The 19,947-nt window shown below is 35.7% G+C and overlaps 2 protein-coding genes and 2 long non-coding RNA genes across 7 annotated transcripts; 2 read left to right on the top strand and 2 right to left on the bottom strand.

Annotated features, from left to right (window-relative positions):
• The first annotated feature begins 902 nt into the window (after window positions 1–902).
• On the top strand, window positions 903–2,024 carry LOC125203208 (transcription factor bHLH168-like). Its single transcript, XM_048101515.1, has 3 exons — window positions 903–1,089; window positions 1,270–1,596; window positions 1,692–2,024. Exons 1-3 carry the CDS (start codon window positions 955–957, stop codon window positions 1,767–1,769), a joined length of 540 nt encoding a protein of 179 aa, XP_047957472.1. The 5' UTR covers window positions 903–954; the 3' UTR covers window positions 1,770–2,024.
• A 3,695-nt stretch (window positions 2,025–5,719) lies between these two features.
• LOC125206446 lies at window positions 5,720–7,051 on the top strand. Its single transcript, XM_048105700.1, has one exon. It carries the CDS (start codon window positions 5,720–5,722, stop codon window positions 7,049–7,051), a length of 1,332 nt encoding a protein of 443 aa, XP_047961657.1.
• A 240-nt stretch (window positions 7,052–7,291) lies between these two features.
• On the bottom strand, window positions 7,292–8,212 carry LOC125203178. The gene is made up of 2 exons (XR_007173305.1): window positions 8,060–8,212; window positions 7,292–7,321 (listed from the first exon to the last, which is right to left on the bottom strand). It is a non-coding gene; the product is annotated as an uncharacterized LOC125203178 (long non-coding RNA).
• Window positions 8,213–16,748: 8,536 nt separating this feature from the next.
• On the bottom strand, window positions 16,749–18,905 carry LOC125203078. 4 transcript variants are annotated; one of them, XR_007173294.1, is made up of 4 exons: window positions 18,452–18,905; window positions 17,337–18,017; window positions 17,161–17,233; window positions 16,749–17,044 (listed from the first exon to the last, which is right to left on the bottom strand). It is a non-coding gene; the product is annotated as an uncharacterized LOC125203078 (long non-coding RNA). The 4 variants fall into 4 exon arrangements; XR_007173292.1 differs by having other exon boundaries at window positions 17,161–17,346; window positions 17,726–18,017; window positions 18,452–18,904; XR_007173293.1 differs by having other exon boundaries at window positions 17,726–18,017; window positions 18,452–18,903.
• Between the last annotated feature and the right edge of the window lie 1,042 nt (window positions 18,906–19,947).

Below are 19,947 nucleotides of genomic sequence, written 5' to 3'. Positions count from 1 at the left end.
ATTTCCCCGTTACTACAAAAGAAAAACGCTAATCAGTGACGGCGGCTGATAGCTTAATGACTAGTGACAGATAAATGAGTAAAAAACCCCAGTCACTAATTAGTGATTGGTGATTGATTAGTCAATCACTAATAAGAACTTACCATGGCAGCGCCATAGTGACTTTAGTGGCGGAAAAATCCGCCACTAACATTTTTTAGTGACCAGCTTTTAATAACGGATCTGCCGATACATAATCTGTCACTAAACCTGCTAAGTGAAGAAATTTAGTGACGAAAAATTCCATCACTAAATAGCATGTTTTTTTAGTTACATTTTACTAGTCTATAATAAGATACAATGTATAATCTTAATTCAATTGTGTCATGTCATACAAAAAATATTACTTATGGAGTATATCATAAATGTTTCACGATTGCTTATGAAGATTAAGTTTTTGCCGAATATACCTTATTTGGGGCAGGTTGGGAAATAACATAAAAAATGTAAATTTTGTGATATTTTAGATCAATTTCAAAGTTAGTGTGAAATACCAGAATTTGGTCAAAATTCATGGTTTTAGAAACTAATTTCCCTATATTTTATATCATGCAATGTACTCCAATTAAAATTGTTCCTTAACAATAATGCAGTGGTTTGTTTGTCATGCATTAATGGAGCCATAGAAAATAGCTTTGCACGGGAATGCAAATTCCGAGTTCCTTCCTATATTGTCAACGAAATATTCAATCAAAGAGGCGTATTATTTATTCCTACTTTGTGACCCTACTCATATTTGAAAAAATATGCTAGGACCACTGCTTTTTTGCGTGCAAGGGACTCTCACTCTCTGTCTCTCTATATATGTGTGTGTGTGTGTCTTGATACTATGAACATAAAGCTTCTATCCATAACCAGCTAAGTAATTTCTTCGTCGAAATTTTTAATTCATTTTTCTTCAATCTAGGGTTTGCAATGAAGCGAACCCGGTCTGATTCCACGAACAAACTAGAGAGAAAAACAATTGAAAAAAATCGAAGGATTCGAATGAAATCTCTTAGTTTTAAGCTCGTTTCCATCATTCCCGATCGCCATTTCAGCCAACCCAAAGTATGTATATATGTCTTCACTCTTCAAACAATGCTTAATTATAATGTTCAAATAAATTTTGATATGTTTAGAATGCAATCAGAAAAAAGAAGAAGCTGAATTTCAATATTCTTAAGGGTTTCCTTCAAGGGTTTATAACTTCTTAACACATCTATGTTAATTTTGATGATATATGTGTAGGAATTCTTGTCACAACAAGATCAGATAGATGAAGCAGCTGCTTACATCAAGATCTTGACAGAGAGGATAGAAGCATTGAATAGAAGAAAGGCACAACTCATAAACCATGGCACGAAGACAGACTACGTGGCTAGAACTTCTTCAAAGCCTCCAATTCTGACAGTGAGGGAGTTAGGTCATGGTGTGGAAGTGGTGTTGATCAGTGGCCTCAGCAAGAATTTCTTGCTAAGTCAAGTGATTAGCATAATCGAACAAGAAGCGGCTCAAGTTCTCACCATCAACGTCTCTCGAGTTGGCGACAGCATCATCCACACTCTCCATGCTCAGGTGATCGATCATTAAATCAACCTTCATTTATATTAATTCATGTGATATTATTTTATGATCATGTAATTGATCAAGTATTACATTGTTTATGGCAGGTTAAAATTTGCAGGGTTGGAGTGGACATTTCAAGAATAAGTGATAGGATACATGAGATCATTTCTTCAAACTTGTAAAAAAATTTTTTTTTAAGGAATTGAGATCATGATAGGGTCCTCGATCTAGCAAATATCGCCGAAGATCATCTCCAATATTTTAGAGTATCTTTTATTTTATTTAGTTATCTTTATTTCTTTTCCATATCTTTTGTAATCTTTTATTTTAATTAGGTTTCTTGAATAGCAAGACATAGGTTAGGGTTTAGAATTCCATATAATAGAATTCTATCGTATTAGCATTCATTGAGAAATAAAGTTAATTACTTGTTCTCATTCCCGGTTCTGGCGGAAATCACCCCCTAGCACCTCAACTAGGGTTTATCTTTCTTTTATTCTCGTTACAAACGTGAGTGCAATATCCCGATATAACAAGTTTCTATCAATTGGTGCTTTCATTGTTTACTCTTCCTCCATCTCAATCCACCTCTCAAAGTCCCTCAAATCTCACGCCCAATCTCTCAAAATATCAATCCACCTTTCTATCCAATCTCTCAAAAAAAAAAAAAAACTCACGCTCCACAATCCAATTCAATTCTCTCCAAATTGTTCCCCAATCCACTTTCTCAAGATTCTCGACAAGCTATGGAATCACAACAACACACGCTCACAAACATCCATGGAATGCTCCTGGAACTACGTTGCCTAGTCAGTGCTCATGGAGAATATCTAGCCACGTTTGGGCAGCAAACACAGTCTGAGGAGAATCCAGACAGCCTTGACGACCATTCGCCTCCGCAGCGTTGGTCGCCCCCTCCGTCGGTCACGCAGGAACCGATGGGTTTCAAGTCTTATTCCATGCCTCGCCTCAAACCTCCACGTGTTGACGAAAAAATGGCCCTGGATTGAATCTGTAAAGTCCAAGAGTATTACAACCACTACCACACTCCGCTCGATGATCGCCTTTATCTTATGAAATACTTGTTCGTGTTAGAGTTTGTATACTAGAAATCACGTTTCGAGTGATTGAATGCTGTAAAACTCTTATTTTATTTTCCAAGGAATAAAACAGACTATTTTTGTCATAATGTTGTTATGTTTTACATTTAATAGATGTTAATTACATGTTTAAATGTATAAGTTAACAAAGTCTAAGTCTTTGATTTAGTAGACCGGTTGTGGACGGCGTCCACTTTAAGGTAACACGGTCAGTCCTAAACAAAGAAAAAGAAGAATTTCACGACCTAGATGGAATTAGAATATCCATCGTGAAAGGTTGCAATGCAGTCCACATATTTCTAAGCCTTACTGAAATAAGATGACATTGGTGTGGTAAAGAACTGAACGGATCTAACAACAAGACTTGTCTTTGGGCTATCTACTGAAAGGCGAGGTCTTAATAAATATTTGTTTCTTAATCAATGAAGGTTAGCATTGAGCATACGGTATTGATTATGCATTACTTTGACTTATCAAATGGTGCGGGTTTTTCGCAACCCAATAATCCTGATATATTGGGTAGTGGTGATTAATATCTAGCGGTGCTAGGATTGCTATTATATTGAAACGTGCGCAAAGTGAGTCTCGTTTGATAATGTCCTCAAGAGGAGCGCGAAACAAGATTTTATTATTCGGAACCTAGCTAGTTGGAGTTTGATCACTCTATGAATAATAAATAAGCGTTTCATGCTTAGTCCACTCATGGAATTAATAAGAAATTAATTAATTAAGTTCATAGCATAAATTAATTAATTAATGGATATTTTTATCTTAAGCGCGGGAAATGAAAGTTAAAACGAAAATCCGGATTACTTATAATTTTGGATTTGGATGGGGAGAGTTCAATATTACTTCTGTAGTGGCTGCTCGTAATATTCCAATCAAAGCTTATATTTAATTGTGGGTTCAATTTAATTAGTAAAAAGTAAATTGGATGAACCCATATCCAAAACTAATCCATAGATCCGTGTCTGGGCCCAAAAGGAACTTAATATAAATAGGAGAATAAAGGAGGCACAAATCATAATTTTTAATACTAAAATTTTCGTCCCCCTCTAGGAAGAGGAGTTCGAAATTCTCTCCAAATTGAAAAAAGGATTTCTTCTGTCTTCTTTATCTAAGTCCTAGTATTCCGGTGAGATCAGCCCACACTGATATGGGAGTACAGTTCGGGAACCAGAGAGAAGATCCATGGTCTAGTATTCAAAGCGTCACGTGGAGAAGTCGCTAGCCATCTGACATACTTGGATTTTACATGGTTTTAGAGGGTGGTTTTGTATGAATTTGAGCATATTTCGTCTATTATTAGGCGTGTTTATATCTACTTCTCTATTATGTTGGTATGTTGACCATTTTGTTAAGAATGTGTAGAAAAAGGTACAAAATATGTGGATGTGCAGCAGCCTTGGTTTAAGACAATATTTACTGGAGATTTTGAAGTCCAATCAGCCCTTAATTCATACCAATCTCTTCGTCTTCGAAAGAGCTTCACGTGGGTATCTCGCACGCCTCAATCGGAGTTCAGTAGAAGAAGTTATGGCTGTTATACGAACACTGCGCTGTCCAAAAAATCTCACGCGGCCGGGTGAATTATTACCCTATAATTCCACCCGGCCGGGTGGCGTAATTATGCCTGCGAGATTCCAGAGAGTACCAAAGAAGTCCCACCCGGCCGGGTGAATTTCCAGTGGATTAATTCCACCCGGCCGGGTCCGTCATTTTGGCGTTTTTTAGAGCTGAAACGCAATTTTTTGAAGAAAAAATAAGAAGGAAGAATTAGGTCAATTCTATTCATTCTCTACAAGCGACAAAACACATCTCTCTCTTTGTGAAGAACTCTTGGAAGAAGATTGAAGATTCAAGCTTCAATTCTTCCGCCAATTGCAATTCGGATCATGATTTTCATTGTTTTGCTTAGTTTCTTTTTGTTTTCTACCATGAACATGAGTAACTAAACATCTTTTATGTAGAATTCTTGGTGAAGATGCATTGATTTATAGTTTTAATCAAATTGACTTCGTTTTTATCTTGCTCTTGCAATTGTTTGAATTATTCTTGTGCTTTTTCCTAACAATTGCTTGATCACCAATTGGGAGTGTAGGGTTTCTTAGAATAATCGGGAGATGAAATATTTAACCTTGAAAGAAGAATTATTCACACCTTAATTCAATAAAACTCGGGAGAGTTGAGGTTTTGAGTGAGATCTTTAATCTAATCGAACTATTAGGAGTTAGGTCTAAGAATTAGAAGGGGATTTCAATTATTACACCTAATCTACGGATTTCTCACCTCGGGAAGGGGTTTAATCTATATTTGTGATTGATTCAACAATTCTGGAGACTTTAAATGGTAAATCGTTTCAATTGGGTTAGGCTATGAGTTGTCATCGGATCCTTGAATTCTGCATATTTTTCTATCATTTTTACAACTTGCTTCTTTATTCTCTTGTTTAAGTGCTTATTTTAATCTCTGAATTTATATGCTTTTCGTAGTTGTTAGAAAAAAAACCCCAAAACTCTTGATCGTCTGGATAGTAGCTGAAATTTTGTTCGTGGTACTTAGGTTTACACTTAATTGTCTCTGTGGGATACGATATACTTTTGCTTGCTGTTTGCTACGATAACCCCGTACACTTGCGGGTATTATTTGGGTAAAATAAAGTTGAGCCAAGTTTTTGGCGCCGTTGCCGGGGACAATTTTTGTGTTATATAGCTTGATATCGTGATAATAATCAAGATTACTACTTCAGACATTACTGCTTTAATTTTTTTTTCTTTTAATTTTTCGAGTTCTCACATTTGTGTTTCTTGTTCAGGTGTATGCACACACGTTCTAAAGGCTTGCCTCTAGAACCTTTCGACTCTGAGATCGAAGCATCGAACCGGAAGAGGAACGCATATAGGAGACTCACAAAGAAGATTCAAGCTTCTTCGCCTAACCGCATAGGAGCATCTTCAGATCGGAGGGACCTCTCACCTATTTGATCACCAGTTCAGGATCATCTTCAGCTTGATCCCGATTCTCCTTTTCTGATGGAGAACGAAGAAGGGAACAACAATGGAGGCAACAATGGTCCACCACCCCCTCCTCCCACTAATGCTGAGCTCCTACGACAGCTGGAGGAATTGCGCCGACAGGTTAATCGTGAACCAGCTGTGCCGGTGCAGAATCAATATGTATACCACGGAGTGGCAAACCCAACTGTATTTAACAATATTGACGCCAACAACTTTGAGCTGAAACCAGGACTGATCCAGATGGCGGAAAACAATGCTTTTAGGGGCAAATCCTCAGATGACCCTAACAAGCATATTGCCAAGTTCATTCAGATTTGCAACACGGCGAAAATGAATGGAGTGACAGATGATCAGATCCGATTGAGACTGATTCCTTTTTCTTTGGAAGACGCAGCAAAGGATTGGCTCGAGAGTTTGACACCGGGGTCCATTAGAACATGGGACCAGATGGTCCACAAATTCCTGGAGAAGTTCTATCCCCCTAGTGAGGCTATTAAGAGGCAACGCGAGATCATTGCCTTCCAGATGATTCCTGCGGAAACTATCAGCGATGCATGGGGGAGATTCAAAGCCTTGCTGAAGAGGTGTCCCAATCATGGTTTGTCCCCAACAGTGCAAGTCATTACATTCTTCAAGGGATGTATACCTGAAGCACAACGGGAGTTAAATCTTAGCGCGAGAGGTAATCTTCTCAAGAAAGGAGAGGAGGAGGCGATGGAGGTGATTGAAGAGCTTGCATCCAGTGATGAAGGATGGAGCAACGAAAGGAGTAAGGTGCATAGGGTAGCTTCTACCACGGATCATGATACAATGAGCACCTTATCCGACAAGTTGGATGCCTTAACCATGAAATTTGACTGCATGGCGATGAGGCAACCGTCTCAAGAGCCCCAAGGAAGTATGGAGGATGTGAATTACGTGCAGCAGGGGGGCAACATGTATTACAATAACTCACGCCCGAACTTTAATGGTGGAGGATACAACCAGTATGGGAACAAGGGGCATCCAAATCTCTCTTACGGGAACCCCAATAATGCTCTGCAGCCTCCTCCGAGATTTACAGTTTCTGATGGGATGGTGAACGACCCCAAGAAGATGACCACAGAGGACATACTCAAGTCCTTCATGCTACAATCTAATAAGGTCATGGAGCAGAATAATCAAAGGATGGAGAAGGTCGAGACGGATGTACAAGGAATAGCCACTCATTTGAAGAATATTGATATTCAAATCAGCCAGATTTCCCAGACTGTGAGCACTCTTACGCAACCGGGAAAATTCCCTTCTACCACTATCATCAATCCCAAGGACTGCAAAGCTATACATCTGAGGAGTGGAACAAACTGAAGGAACTTGGCACACCCCAACTCCTATGACTTATGCACTTACTATAAATAAATTAAAATTTTAAAATAAATAACCACTATTTATCAAGTACATATTTCAAACATTCTAAAAAGCAATGGGACCCTCTCACCACTCTAAATACTACACATTTATCTACATGCAAAAATGATGAGGAGGAGAAGGTTGCCAAAATGCGTCAGCCGCCGACCCTGATAACATGTGCAATTCCTACGACTCATCTCAACCAAATACTTCACTCATATCTTATTCCTGAAAAATATTAGTGGTTTATATGAGCCACAACTCAGTGCATATAAACCTTACCTTTAATTCCACATACAAATATCAAATACATTCATTTACCAACATATATCACCGGAAGTAATAAATATCATAAACAATTTAACATTCATATACATATGTCTCTCCATTCTTTTTATTATTCTGTGACACATCAAGCCTGGTATCTGCCCGGGATTTCCATTGTATACGACCCGTAGGTCCCTTATATTTATTTGACCTTTCCACGAAGGTCCCTCTTTGATTTGACCTTTCCACGAAGGCCCCTCTTTGCATATTTTGACCTTTCCACGAAGGCCCCTCTTTGATTTGACCTTTTCACGAAGGTCCCTCTTTGCTCTTTGTATTGACCCGTAGGTCTATTATCATTGTATATAACCCATAGGTCTTTTGCCATTGTATATCAGATCCAGAGCAAGAGTGTCACATATCCTCTTTAATCCCATGATTCAAATGATTCCAATATGATACATCAAACATATCCATTGCACCAATTACATAACCATATATTCCATCAATTAATTCCAATACTATAGGTAAACATATATTTTGCACAAACCACATATCCACATCACATTTCACCATCAATATCAAATAACACATAACCATTCCAAGCTCACATCATATAATTCAAATATTCACTCTAATTTAACACATAGCAATTAATCACATAAACCATGTAAAATTAAAAGTGTGATTTATACACACCTGGTTACGACTGATAGTTCAATCATGCTCCTAATTTCATCTCCTGCTCTATAATTCTCAATCTTTGTTCTTTTTCTTCTTTCTATGTGCTCTCGGCTCAATTCACTAATATAACTCATTTATTTGCTTCTCCTAAAAAAAATGCTACACATATTTTTCCTCTTCTCTTTTATAGTCGGTCAGCCACGTTATATATATGCAGCTCAAATGAGATAAGAAGAACACTTGTCATTTCTTTTATTTAAAATATTACACGTTGTTAGCCTAAATAGTTGACAGATTTCCTTCATTTTATTTTCTTTTTAATAATTGCATAATATATTTACATAATTACCGAAGTGGTGTAGTAATTAATAATAGGAATACTATTTATATTCCTATTCCATACGTAGACTTTAATATGTTATCATACTATATTTTTATTTTTCTTAAAGCTCAACTACAAATATTTCCATACACACTTTTATATCTTTTTAATATTTATGAAACATATGTAAATGTATAAACATCAGATATATAATATTTATTATACAACTAATAATATAAATAGGCAAAAATAAATAAAAATATGTCAATATGCAAAAAAAATGATGCATGTTTCAGGTTAGGGATGTCACAGAACTGGCAGCGGAAGCGCTCACATAAATCAATTACATAATAATCAGATCTATTTAGCAGATTATTTAGACAAAACCTATTCGCGTAATTATCACATGTATCATGCTCATAACTTGAATTAATCATGCTTTAAGAATAATGAAACCTAAAACATGCTTTTCTACGGAGCAGAAAAATACCTAATTAATTCTCCAAAGAATTGAAGATGGCTAGCTTCTTCTCCACGTGATGCTTTGAGTACTAAACCAAAAATCTTCTCTCTGATTCCCGAATTGTATCCCAATATCAGTGTGGGCTGATCTTACTAGAATACTAGGACTTAAATAAAGAAGACAGAAGAAATCCTTTTTGGAATAGGAGAGGAATTCGAAAATTCCTACAACTGGGGAAGCTGAAATTTTCGAAAAATACAAATAAAATTGTGTTATTTCTGTCTCCTTTATTCTCCTATTTATATTAAGTTCCTTTTGGGCCCAGACAGGGATCTATGGAAGGTTTTGGATATGGGCTCATCCAATTTACTTTTTACTAATTAAATTGAACCCACAATTTAATATAAGTTATAATTGGAATATTACGAGCAACCACTACAAAAGTAATATTGAACTCTCCCCATCCAAATCTGAAATTACAAGTAATCCGGGTTTCCGTTTAACTTTCATTTCCCGTGCTTAAGATTAAAATGTCCATTAATTAATTAATGTCTTCTATTGACTTAATTAACTAACTTCTTATTAATTCCAAGAGTGGACTCAGCATGAAACGCTTATTTATTATTCATAGAGTAATCAAACTCCAACTAGCTAGGTTCCGAATAATAAAACCTTGTTTCGCACTCCTCTTGAGGACATTATCAAACGAGACTCTCCTCGCGCACGATTCAATATAATAGCAATCCTAGCACCGTTAGATATTGACCACCACTACCCAATATATCAGGATAATTGGGTTACGAAAAACCCGCACCATTTGATAAGTCAAAGTAGTGCATAATCAATACCGTATGCTAAATGCTAACCTACATTGATTAAGAAACAAATATTATCAAGACCTCGCCTTTCGGTAGATAGCCCAAGGACAAGTCTTGCTGTTAGATCCGTTCAGGTGCTATACCACACCAATGTCATCTTAATTCAGTAAGGCTTAGAAATATGCGGACTGACATTGCAACCTTTCTCGATGGATAGTCAAATTCCATTTAGGATGTGAAATTCATCTTTTTCTTTGTTTAGAACTAACCGTGTTACCTTAAAGTGGACGACGCCCACAACCGGTCTACTAAAACAAAGACTTAGACTTTGTTAAGTTAACTTATACATTTAAACATGCATTAACATCCATTAAATGTAAAACATAACAACATTATGACAAAAATAATATGTTTTATTCCTTAGAAAATAAAATAAGAGTTTTACAGTATTCTATCACTCGAAACGTGATTTCTAGTATACAAACTCTAACATAAACTACGAGAGACCTTCAATGCCATCCGAGAATGAGGGTAGAGTAGCAGAAAAGAGAGCTGAAGAGGAGGAATTGGTCGAAGAAGATGAGACAATGCAAATTTCTACTCCACCTAAGGAGAACACGACTATACCTTCACCCACACCACCTACAGCTCATACTCCAGCTGAAGTGAGGATCCCTTATCCTCAACGTGTTCAGAAGAAGAAGACAGATGCTCAGTTCTCGAGGTTCTTAGACATCTTCAGGAAGGTGAACTTGAATATCCCATTGGTGGAGGCACTTCAAGAAATGCCTACATATGCAAAGTTCCTAAAAGATGTGCTCTCCAAGAAGAAGAAGTGGACTGACTATGAGACGGTGAACATATCTGAAAACTATAATTCGGATCATGATTTTCATTGTTTTGCTTAGTTTCTTTTTGTTTTCTACCATGAACATGAGTAACTAAACATCTTTTATGTAGAATTCTTGGTGAAGATGCATTGATTTATAGTTTTAATCCAATTGACTTCGTTTTAATCTTGCTCTTGCAATTGTTTGAATTATTATTGTGCTTTTTCCTAACAATTGTTTGATCACCAATTGGGAGTGTAGGGTTTCTTAGAATAATCGGGAGATGAATATTTAACCTTGAAAGAAGAATTATTCACACCTTAATTCAATAAAACTCGGGAGAGTTGAGGTTTTGAGTGGGATCTTTAATCTAATCGAACTATTAGGAGTTAGGTCTAAGAATTAGAAGGGGACTTCAATTATTACACCTAATCTATGGATTTCTCACATCATGAGGGGGTTTAATCTATATTTGTGATTGATTCAACAATTCTGGAGACTTTAAATGGTAAATCGTTTCTTATTGGGTTAGGCTATGAGTTGTGCATCGGATCCTTGAATTCTACATATTTTTCTATCATTTTTACAACTTGCTTCTTTATTCTCTTGTTTAAGTGTTTATTTTAATCTCTGAATTTATATGCTTTTCGTAGTTGTTAGAAAAAAAAACCCAAAACTCTTGATCGTCTGGATAGTAGTTGAAATTTGTCCGTGGTACTTAGGTTTACACTTAATTGTCTCTGTGGGATACGATATACTCTTGCTTGATGTTTGCTACGATAACCCCGTACACTTGCGGGTATTATTTGGGTAAAATAAAGTTGAGCCACCATCATCAATTCTTTGGAGAATTAATAAGGTATTATTTCTGCTCCGTAGAAAAGCATGTTTTAGGTTTCAATATTCTTAAAGCATGATTAATTCAAGTTATGAGCATGATACATGTGAAAATTACGCGAATAGATTTTGTCTAAATAATCTGCTAAATAGATCTGATTATTATGTGATTTATTTGTTCGATTAATAATTATTAAATTATGATAATCCGACGCACGTTTCCGCTGCCAGCTCCTTCAGTTCGATCCACCGGTAACTGATTGGTTTCATACTTATAAAAAAACTGACATTGGTGGTTTGTGGGAGGATTTATTGGTGGCAGTCTATTACCAATTTTCTCCTGATTTAACATAGAGGGCCGATGAAAGGCAGTTAGTCACCATCGATAGTGACAAGATGAAGAAAGTTTAAGCAGGGAGCACAAAAATTGAGTGTGAATCAACAGAAGCAAAGAAAGAGGATGTAGAACAAACGCCTACTCAAGTGGTCGAAAATGCAGCTCCTGTTGTGGAAGAGGCTCCACCAGCCAAGCCTACTGAATGTTTAGCCAAATCTGAAGCTGATCTGATTGAAGAAAATAAGGTTGAATCACAACGGGATATGAAAACAGAGGAGACAGCTGCTGGGGCTAAGAAGATCGAACCAAAAAATGACGTGGCTGATGCAAAAAGTGTGGTAGTTGAAGAGTAGGTAGAGGAGGCTGAGGCAAAGCCACAAACTGAAGTTGTCGAAATGGCACGTAGAGGCGAAGCTACGCCCATAGACGTCAAGTCGGTGGAGAAAGACTTGTTCTGTTTGTCTCAGGCCTCGGATGGCCGCGTAATCCCTCCGCACATGGATGCGACATATCTGGGATTCTCGAAGGATGAATTGATTTTTGCAGGTTCTTGTATTTAGGACTACAGTTTTATGCTCAAAGAGGTTGCGTGGTGTCGGGCAATTCGTCAATTTGGTGACGAAATTGGGGTTCGCATATTTGATCCGGGTCCTTTTGATGTGTCCAAAGCACATAATATGGTCTCTGATTCTATTGTTGTTGAGCATGTCATTGGCAAAGTTAATGGCTATTTAGTCCATATCAAAGCATTTCATTTTGATGCTCTCTACAATGTTTCCAAATTGTGGTATGTTGTCAATACTTGGAGCGATGGAGTCAATCGGATTATTGTGACAGGGGGTTCCCCTGAGGAGTCAAAAGAGGTTCTTGCTATTGCTGAAACTGATTTTGAAGATAGTGGTGATCCAGGGAGACAATTTGAGGCTCTTTTGTCGTTGGCCGGTGAGAGAGTTGATAAGGGAAAGGTGGTGACAATTGTAGAATGTGGATTAGATTATACTCCCTCCGTCCCATAAAAGTTGAGACAAAACTTTTGGGCACGGAGGTTAAGAATTTATATTTAATAAATAGGAAAGATGAAAAAAGTAGGAAAGATAAGAGAAAGTAAAGTAAATGATGGAATTTATAAAAAAAAAAGAGTGATTTGATGTTTTGTCTTTTGTTAAAAAAAGGAAATGACTCAACTTTGTTGGGACGAACTAAAAAGGAATATGACTCTACTTTTTTGGGACGGAGGGAGTAATAGGCTTCACCTTTTCCCAACTAAAGTTCAACAAAAGTACTTCGAGAAGCCATTTGAGTTGGCATATGCTATGAAGTTACCAATGTTTCTCCACAGGCGAGTAGCCGCTAAGGATTTCTGAAATATTCTTGAGCGAAGCAAACATAGATTGTTCTATGGGATTCGCATATTTGATCCGGGAGTTTTTGTGTCGGATGTTATTGAAGCTCTTAGTGGAGATGCTGATTGGAGCTTATGCAGACTTCAACAACAACTTGATAATTTCTGTGGACACAATATTGCAATTAGGGGTGTGCATTCGGGTTTCGGTTCGGTTTTCGCCCAAACCGAACCGAACCCGAAAAACCGAATTTAGGCTAAAATTGAAACCGAACCGAACCGAAAAACCGAAAAACCGAAAACCGAAAAACCGAAAACCGAACTTAAAAAACCGAACCAAACCGAGAAAACCGAATTTTCAAAACACAACCGAAAAACCGAAAAAATAGTATATTTTAATATATCTAATTTATTTTATTTTATATATACTAATAGAATATAAATATATATAATATAAAATTAATATAATATATAAAATATTTATTATATAAAAATATATTAGAAGAATATATATTATATATATGATATAATATACTAAATTAATAGGATAAAAATATATAATAATATATTTAAAATATAATTCGTTTTTTCGGTTTTTTTCGCCCAAACCGAACTGAACCGAAAAATCGAAATTTTTATATTTTTAAAACCGAACCGAACCGAACCGAAAAACCGAAAAAATTGAACCGAATTTCAAAATTTCGGTTTGGTTCGGTTCGGATATTCGGTTTTCGGTTATTTTGCTCACCCCTAATTGCAATTCATATATCCCACCTTGAGGGCAAGGTGGTTTTCAACGGCAGGAGAGTTGATAGGGTCCTCGATCTAGCAAATATCGCCGAAGATCATCTCCAATATTTTAGAGTATCTTTTATTTTATTTAGTAATCTTTATTTATTTTCCATATCTTTTGTAATCTTTTATTTTAATTAGGTTTCTTGATTAGCAAGATATATGTTAGGGTTTAGAATTCTATATAATAGAATTCTATCGTATTATCATTCATTGAGAAATAAAGTTAATTACTTGTTCTCATTCCCGGTTATGACGAAAATCTCCCTCTAGCACCTCAACTAAGGTTCATCTTTCTTTTATTCTCGTTACAAACGTGAGTGCTCAATCCCGATAGAAGAGGGTTCTATCATATCATTAATGTTTATGCAATTATAAATTTCTAGGGTAAGTGTGGTAAGGATATCAGAACCTCATTTCTAGGGTGAGAGTCATGCTGGGGTTTGATGCCCTTTGCACATCGGAAGGCTTGTACAAAACAAATGAATCAGATACGGATCTATTTGACCGATTATGTGATTAATCAATTCACATGTTAAATAGATAAATGCATGCTAGAACGCAAATAATTCATGCTTAGAAAATATAAATCCTAAACATGATTTCTACGGTTTAGGGTTACCGATTTTGATTCTCCAAAGAATCGTCGATTGCTTGCGCCCTCTCCACATGAAGATCTTCAATACTAGACTACGTATCTTCTCTCTGGTTCCCGAATTGTATCTCGATATCAGGGTGGGCTGATCTTATCAAAATAAGAAAAATATCGTCCCTACTCTAGAGAGAGATGGACGAAATTTTTCATATTAAATTAATGAATAATTCCGTCTCCTTTATTCTCCTATTTATATTAAGTTCCTTTTGGGTCCAGACAGAGATCTATGGAAGGCTTTGGATATGGGCTCCCCCAATTTGCTTTTTACTAATTAAATTGAACCCACGATTTAATACAAGCTTATATTGGAATATTACGAGTAGCCACTACAGAAGTAATATTGAACTCTCCCCATCCAAATCCGAAATTACAAGTAATCCGGGTTTCCACTTTATTTATTATTTATTTCCCGCGCTTAAGATATAAATGTCCATTAATTAATTAATGTCTTCTATAGACTTAATTAATTAACATCTTATTTATTCCAAGAGTGGAGTTAGCAAAAAAGACTTAATTAATTATTATCCATAGAGCGGTAAAACTCCAAATGACCAGTTTTCTGAATAATAAAACCTTGTTCGAGCTCCTCTTGAGGACATTATCAAACGAGACTCACCTCGCGCATGTTTCAACATAATAGCAATCCTAGCACCGCTAGAAATTAATCACCACTATCCAATATATCAGGATTATTGGGTTGCGAAAAACCCGCACCATTTGATAAGTCAAAGTAGTGTATAATCAATACCGTATGCTCAATACTAACATATGTAGATTAAGAAATACTCCCTCCGTCCCACTTAAAATGCAACATTTGGGAATCGGCACGAGATTTTATGCAGTGTTGTTTTGTGAGTTAATGAAGAGAGAGTAAAGTAAGATAGATGAAAAAGTAGAGGTTTCCATTTTAGGAAACGTTTCATTTTTAATGGGACAACCAGAAAAGGAAAACGTTGCATTTTTAATGGGACGGAGGGAGTAGTATTTTATCAAGACCTAGTCTTTCAGTAGATAGCATAAAGACACGTCTTGCTATTAGATCCGTTCAGTGCTATACCACACCAATGTCATCTTATTTCAGTAAGACTTAGAAATATGCGGACTGACATTGCAACCTTTCACGATAGGTAGTCTAAGCCTATTTAGGTTGTGAAATTCTTCTTTTTCTTTTGCAAAGCATTGCATAGATCTGACCGTGTTACCTTAAAGTGGACGACGTCCACAATCGGTCTACTAAGCAAAAGAATTAGACTTTGTTTGCTTCTTATACATTTAAATGTTTATAAAACATTTTATAAATGCACAAGCAAACACAATGTAATAATATACTGATTCTATTCGTGCAAAACTGCTCGAATAATACTGAATCGAATTAAAAGTGGATTGTAGAGTTTTACGTATACAAGCAAGATTCTATTCGCGCGAAACTTGCTTGAAACATGCTTTTCAGTATACCAAACAAATTTCTTTCCTTTATTCAATTTTTTTATGTTTTCAATATTTCTTATATATACATCTCTCTTGTTGTGGACTTAGTAAATTCATGTTCTTTTAGGTATGATCGGACGAATGTGATTTCACCTATTAGGCAACGAAACCGGTGAATTTGTAATCGTGAACATTAAATTATTAGTTATTAAAACATTTCATTTTCATATGATTTCGTTAAATTCATATGATCATATTCCATGAAAATATTTGAATGTTATTTTTACACGTTTTGACAAATATTTTTTAAGTGATTTCCCTTTTTTACAAACCCTACTTGTTCAAATATACTACTCCATATATAACGAATGATTAAGTACATAAAAATTAATTGACAAGTACGTAAAATCAATGAAATAAAGATATTTCGAATTCAAAAGCATTTCCCTCTGTCCCACTCACTACAAAAAAAAAAGTTGTTTTGCAAGCACCAAAGTGCTTGCAAATAAGTATATATGCTTGCAAATAAGCATTTTGCAAGCACTTTGCTAGCAAAGAAGGTGCTTCCCATTTAGCTCGTAGCAAAAATTGCAAGCACATTTACCGGTGCTTGCAAAATGGCTTGCAAAATCTGGTGGTATTAATACTTTGCAAGCACTTTTTGGTCGCAAATTTCCTCAATGTGGTTGCAAAATTCAACTTTGCTAGCATGTTTTGTGCTTGCCAATAATTCCAGTTTCTAACTTATTTTTGCAAGCACCGCCGTGCTCGCTAATCCAGTATCTTTTTAAAATATCTTTCTATTATATTTTTATTATTTTTTAAAAGTTAATATTACTATTTATTTTTCCAAATCATAAAATGAAATAATTCAATAGAATAACGAAATTAAAATTTTACACAGATACAAAATATTGTTTTAGACTTCAATTCAATTAGATCACATGATTTAGTTAAAATACTACTAGCTCCCACAATTAGTTCAAATACTACTAGCTCCCAAAATAAGCTCGTCACCCGTACAGCTCCAGGAACCTATTTTCTTTTCTTCACCCTCCCAAAAAGCTCGAGAAAGATTGCATTCTAATCTAGTTCTCTTCTTCTTTAGTGGTGAAAAATATGGTGTGACATACCACTACTCTATTTACCACCGATGAGAACATCACCCATATCAAACTGCAAAATATCCCATCCACAAATTCAGAAATCAGCCAAAACAATCCTCAAGTTTTACATGTAACTTTCAAGATTAGTTGATTAGCTATATATGATGTATATGCTCTATAATTTACCTCTTCGGTCATGGATAGAAACATCTGACTTGAGGTCATCTGCTTACACAAATATTGTGCAATTTTAGATTACCTACACAAATATTGATAAACATCAGCAAAAACTCTTGTGAGTAACCATGTTTCGTACATTAATAAGAATATGCATAAGTGAACGGATTAGAACTTGGATGTACCTGCAATGTCCTGAAAAAGAGAGAGATTCAAGAAAAAATGTTATGCATTAAAATTTAAATAGGGGATTTCATGAAGATAAATGATGAACCTTATCAATGTGAAAAGTAAGAAAAGAGTTATTCATGAATTTCACAATGATCTCGATCGACATTCCATGAATGAAATTCTTAAACAAAGTGGTTTCATAACATGCCTCTGTACTGTAGTTGAAGACAACAAATTTCAAATTGTTCAATTGTGACTGAGAAATCAACATGAATCCAATTTCACTAGTCAATAACTCAATTCTCAGAAATCGAACGACAATCAAAAGGTACTATCCGAAAGTTCTCAAATGTAGCTCTTGAAATTGTATATTTCCCAACAAGAGTTGTTAATGAGTTAAAACCTTGTATTTATGCTATAGCTTTGCAATAATCATTTCTTCTTGATTCAGCTGCTGAATAGTGAATACAACTGATTCTTTAAAACTTTCAGATCCTGAAATTTCCCTAAAAGAAATCAGAGTTAGCAAACAAAATGCCTCAAAGTTGTGTTTTTACTATTACATCAAGAAACAAAATCCTTCAAGCTTTCTACAAACTACTCTGCATGAAGCTTTCTTCTCGTTGGTAGTTTTTGCTATTACATACATAAACAGAAATAAATGGGAAATACCTTCAAGCATCCTGCAACCTTCTCTGCATGAAGATTTCAGAAAAACAAGTTATAAGATACAATAAATTAGTACTATGAAATCATATAAACGTTGTGAGAAACAGACAGTACCATTATTTGGATTTCAAGGCATATTACATCCATTTTAATCAAAGCAATATAGTAGTGTATCATATTCAAACTATCATGCCTTGAATCTTCATCATAACTTTCGACAGCCAAATAGCCCAATTATGATTAATCATGTTTATCAAAATTAAAATCTAGGTATTTACAAGTTTCCACCAAAGCAATGCTTCTAACAAAATATAAATACATATTCGTGAGAATCTGTCGAAGAAATCTCAGTAAAACATTAAAAAAAATAAAACGTGCAGATCTGAAAATAAATTTATAAATCTGAGTATAGATCTGCAGATTTCTAATTTAACTAACGAAAATCTGAAAAGTCACTCACTTTGCAATCTCAATTTCCTCTAAAATTGAAACCGCCACCAACCGCCAAGCTCAATTCGACAACATCGCCTCTCCGCAGCTCGCAGTGGAGTCGGCAATAGTTTCACCAGGAACTCGAACACGCCGACGGAGGCGAGGACTGTGCGCTGGTCACGGAGGCAGAGATGCAAGTACTGGATGGCGCTGGTGTAGGACGCGGCGAGGTCAGGGATCTCGATACGTCGATGATGACGAGGAACAACAATTCGACGGCGGGGGAGACGGCAGTGAAGCCATAGCAGGGAACTAGACGGCTAGAGATGGCGAAGGGCATTGGATATTGTGGCGGTCATGGGCGGTGGAGGAGAGATTGGGGCGGGCCATCGTGGAAGCTGAGGGAATTTTGGGGGTTGGGAATTAGTGAAAAGTGAAAAGTGAAAAGTGAAAACTAGGGTTAAATCAAGATGAAAAGGGAAAAGAGTGTTAAATGGATTATATATATATATACTTTTTTTACTGACAGCATTTCCGTCTCTATTGTTAAAATAAAATACTAAGATTTGCAAGCACCATAAAATTTGCTCGCAAAACAACAAAAAAAGTTAATTTTACAAGCACCCTAAAATGTGCTTGCAAATCAGCAAGCAATATAGCAAGTAAAATCAAGTGTTAATTAGTGGAACGTGGGACTATTACTATTTATGGAAGATTCTAATTGAGACTTCTAATACGAGACGGACTAAATTGTTTGGGACTGCTTAGGTGGGACGGGGTAGTATATAAATTTGATTCCATTCAAATTTGGAAACTGCGTCGACCATTCTGTTAAAAATGGAGATTCAGAATAGACGGAGAAATCTCCATTGAAGAGAACAAAGAAAACTGCGATGAATTTCAGAAACCGTTCAGTGAAGAGAGAAAACGAAAGGGGAGAGAGAAGGGAAAATTTACTTTATGGACTACATTTTTAATAATTAGTTACGACAAATTACAATAAGAAGCCTTATATATAGGCTGAGTAAAAAAAAAAAACTAACTAATAAACCTAACTAACTACATTTTATTTTCAATTTCAACATATTCCATTAGAACTCGAAAACTACATTCCATTCCACCAAAAGTCAAAATGATTCTTTGTGAAGAGTTACCCATCATTTTATGCCGATATTATAATATGTTGTTAGTTTTGTAGCACAAATATGAAATTCGACTTTCCAACGTTAATATTTTAGGACTTTTCTTGATTCTTCAGTATATCTGTTTTCACTTTTCACCTTCAACTACAAGTCTAGTATCGGTGTCGATTTCTTCGAAGCAAATTCATAGCAAATTATCACCTTATAATCACACTCTTTCATTTCCTGCAAACAAATATAGCTAGATATATGGAGATATAATGTATAGAAGATAAATATGATATTTTTAACATTTTTACTTCATAAAATAATCAATATGATGTCGTTTAGAATCCGTCTATAGCGCAGAATCAATCAAATCACCTATATTAATAGTACATGT

Source organism: Salvia hispanica, chromosome 2 (genome assembly GCF_023119035.1).
Source record: "Salvia hispanica cultivar TCC Black 2014 chromosome 2, UniMelb_Shisp_WGS_1.0, whole genome shotgun sequence".
Taxonomy (NCBI): Eukaryota; Viridiplantae; Streptophyta; class Magnoliopsida; order Lamiales; family Lamiaceae; genus Salvia; species Salvia hispanica.
This window is presented reverse-complemented; position numbering and strand designations above follow the sequence as displayed.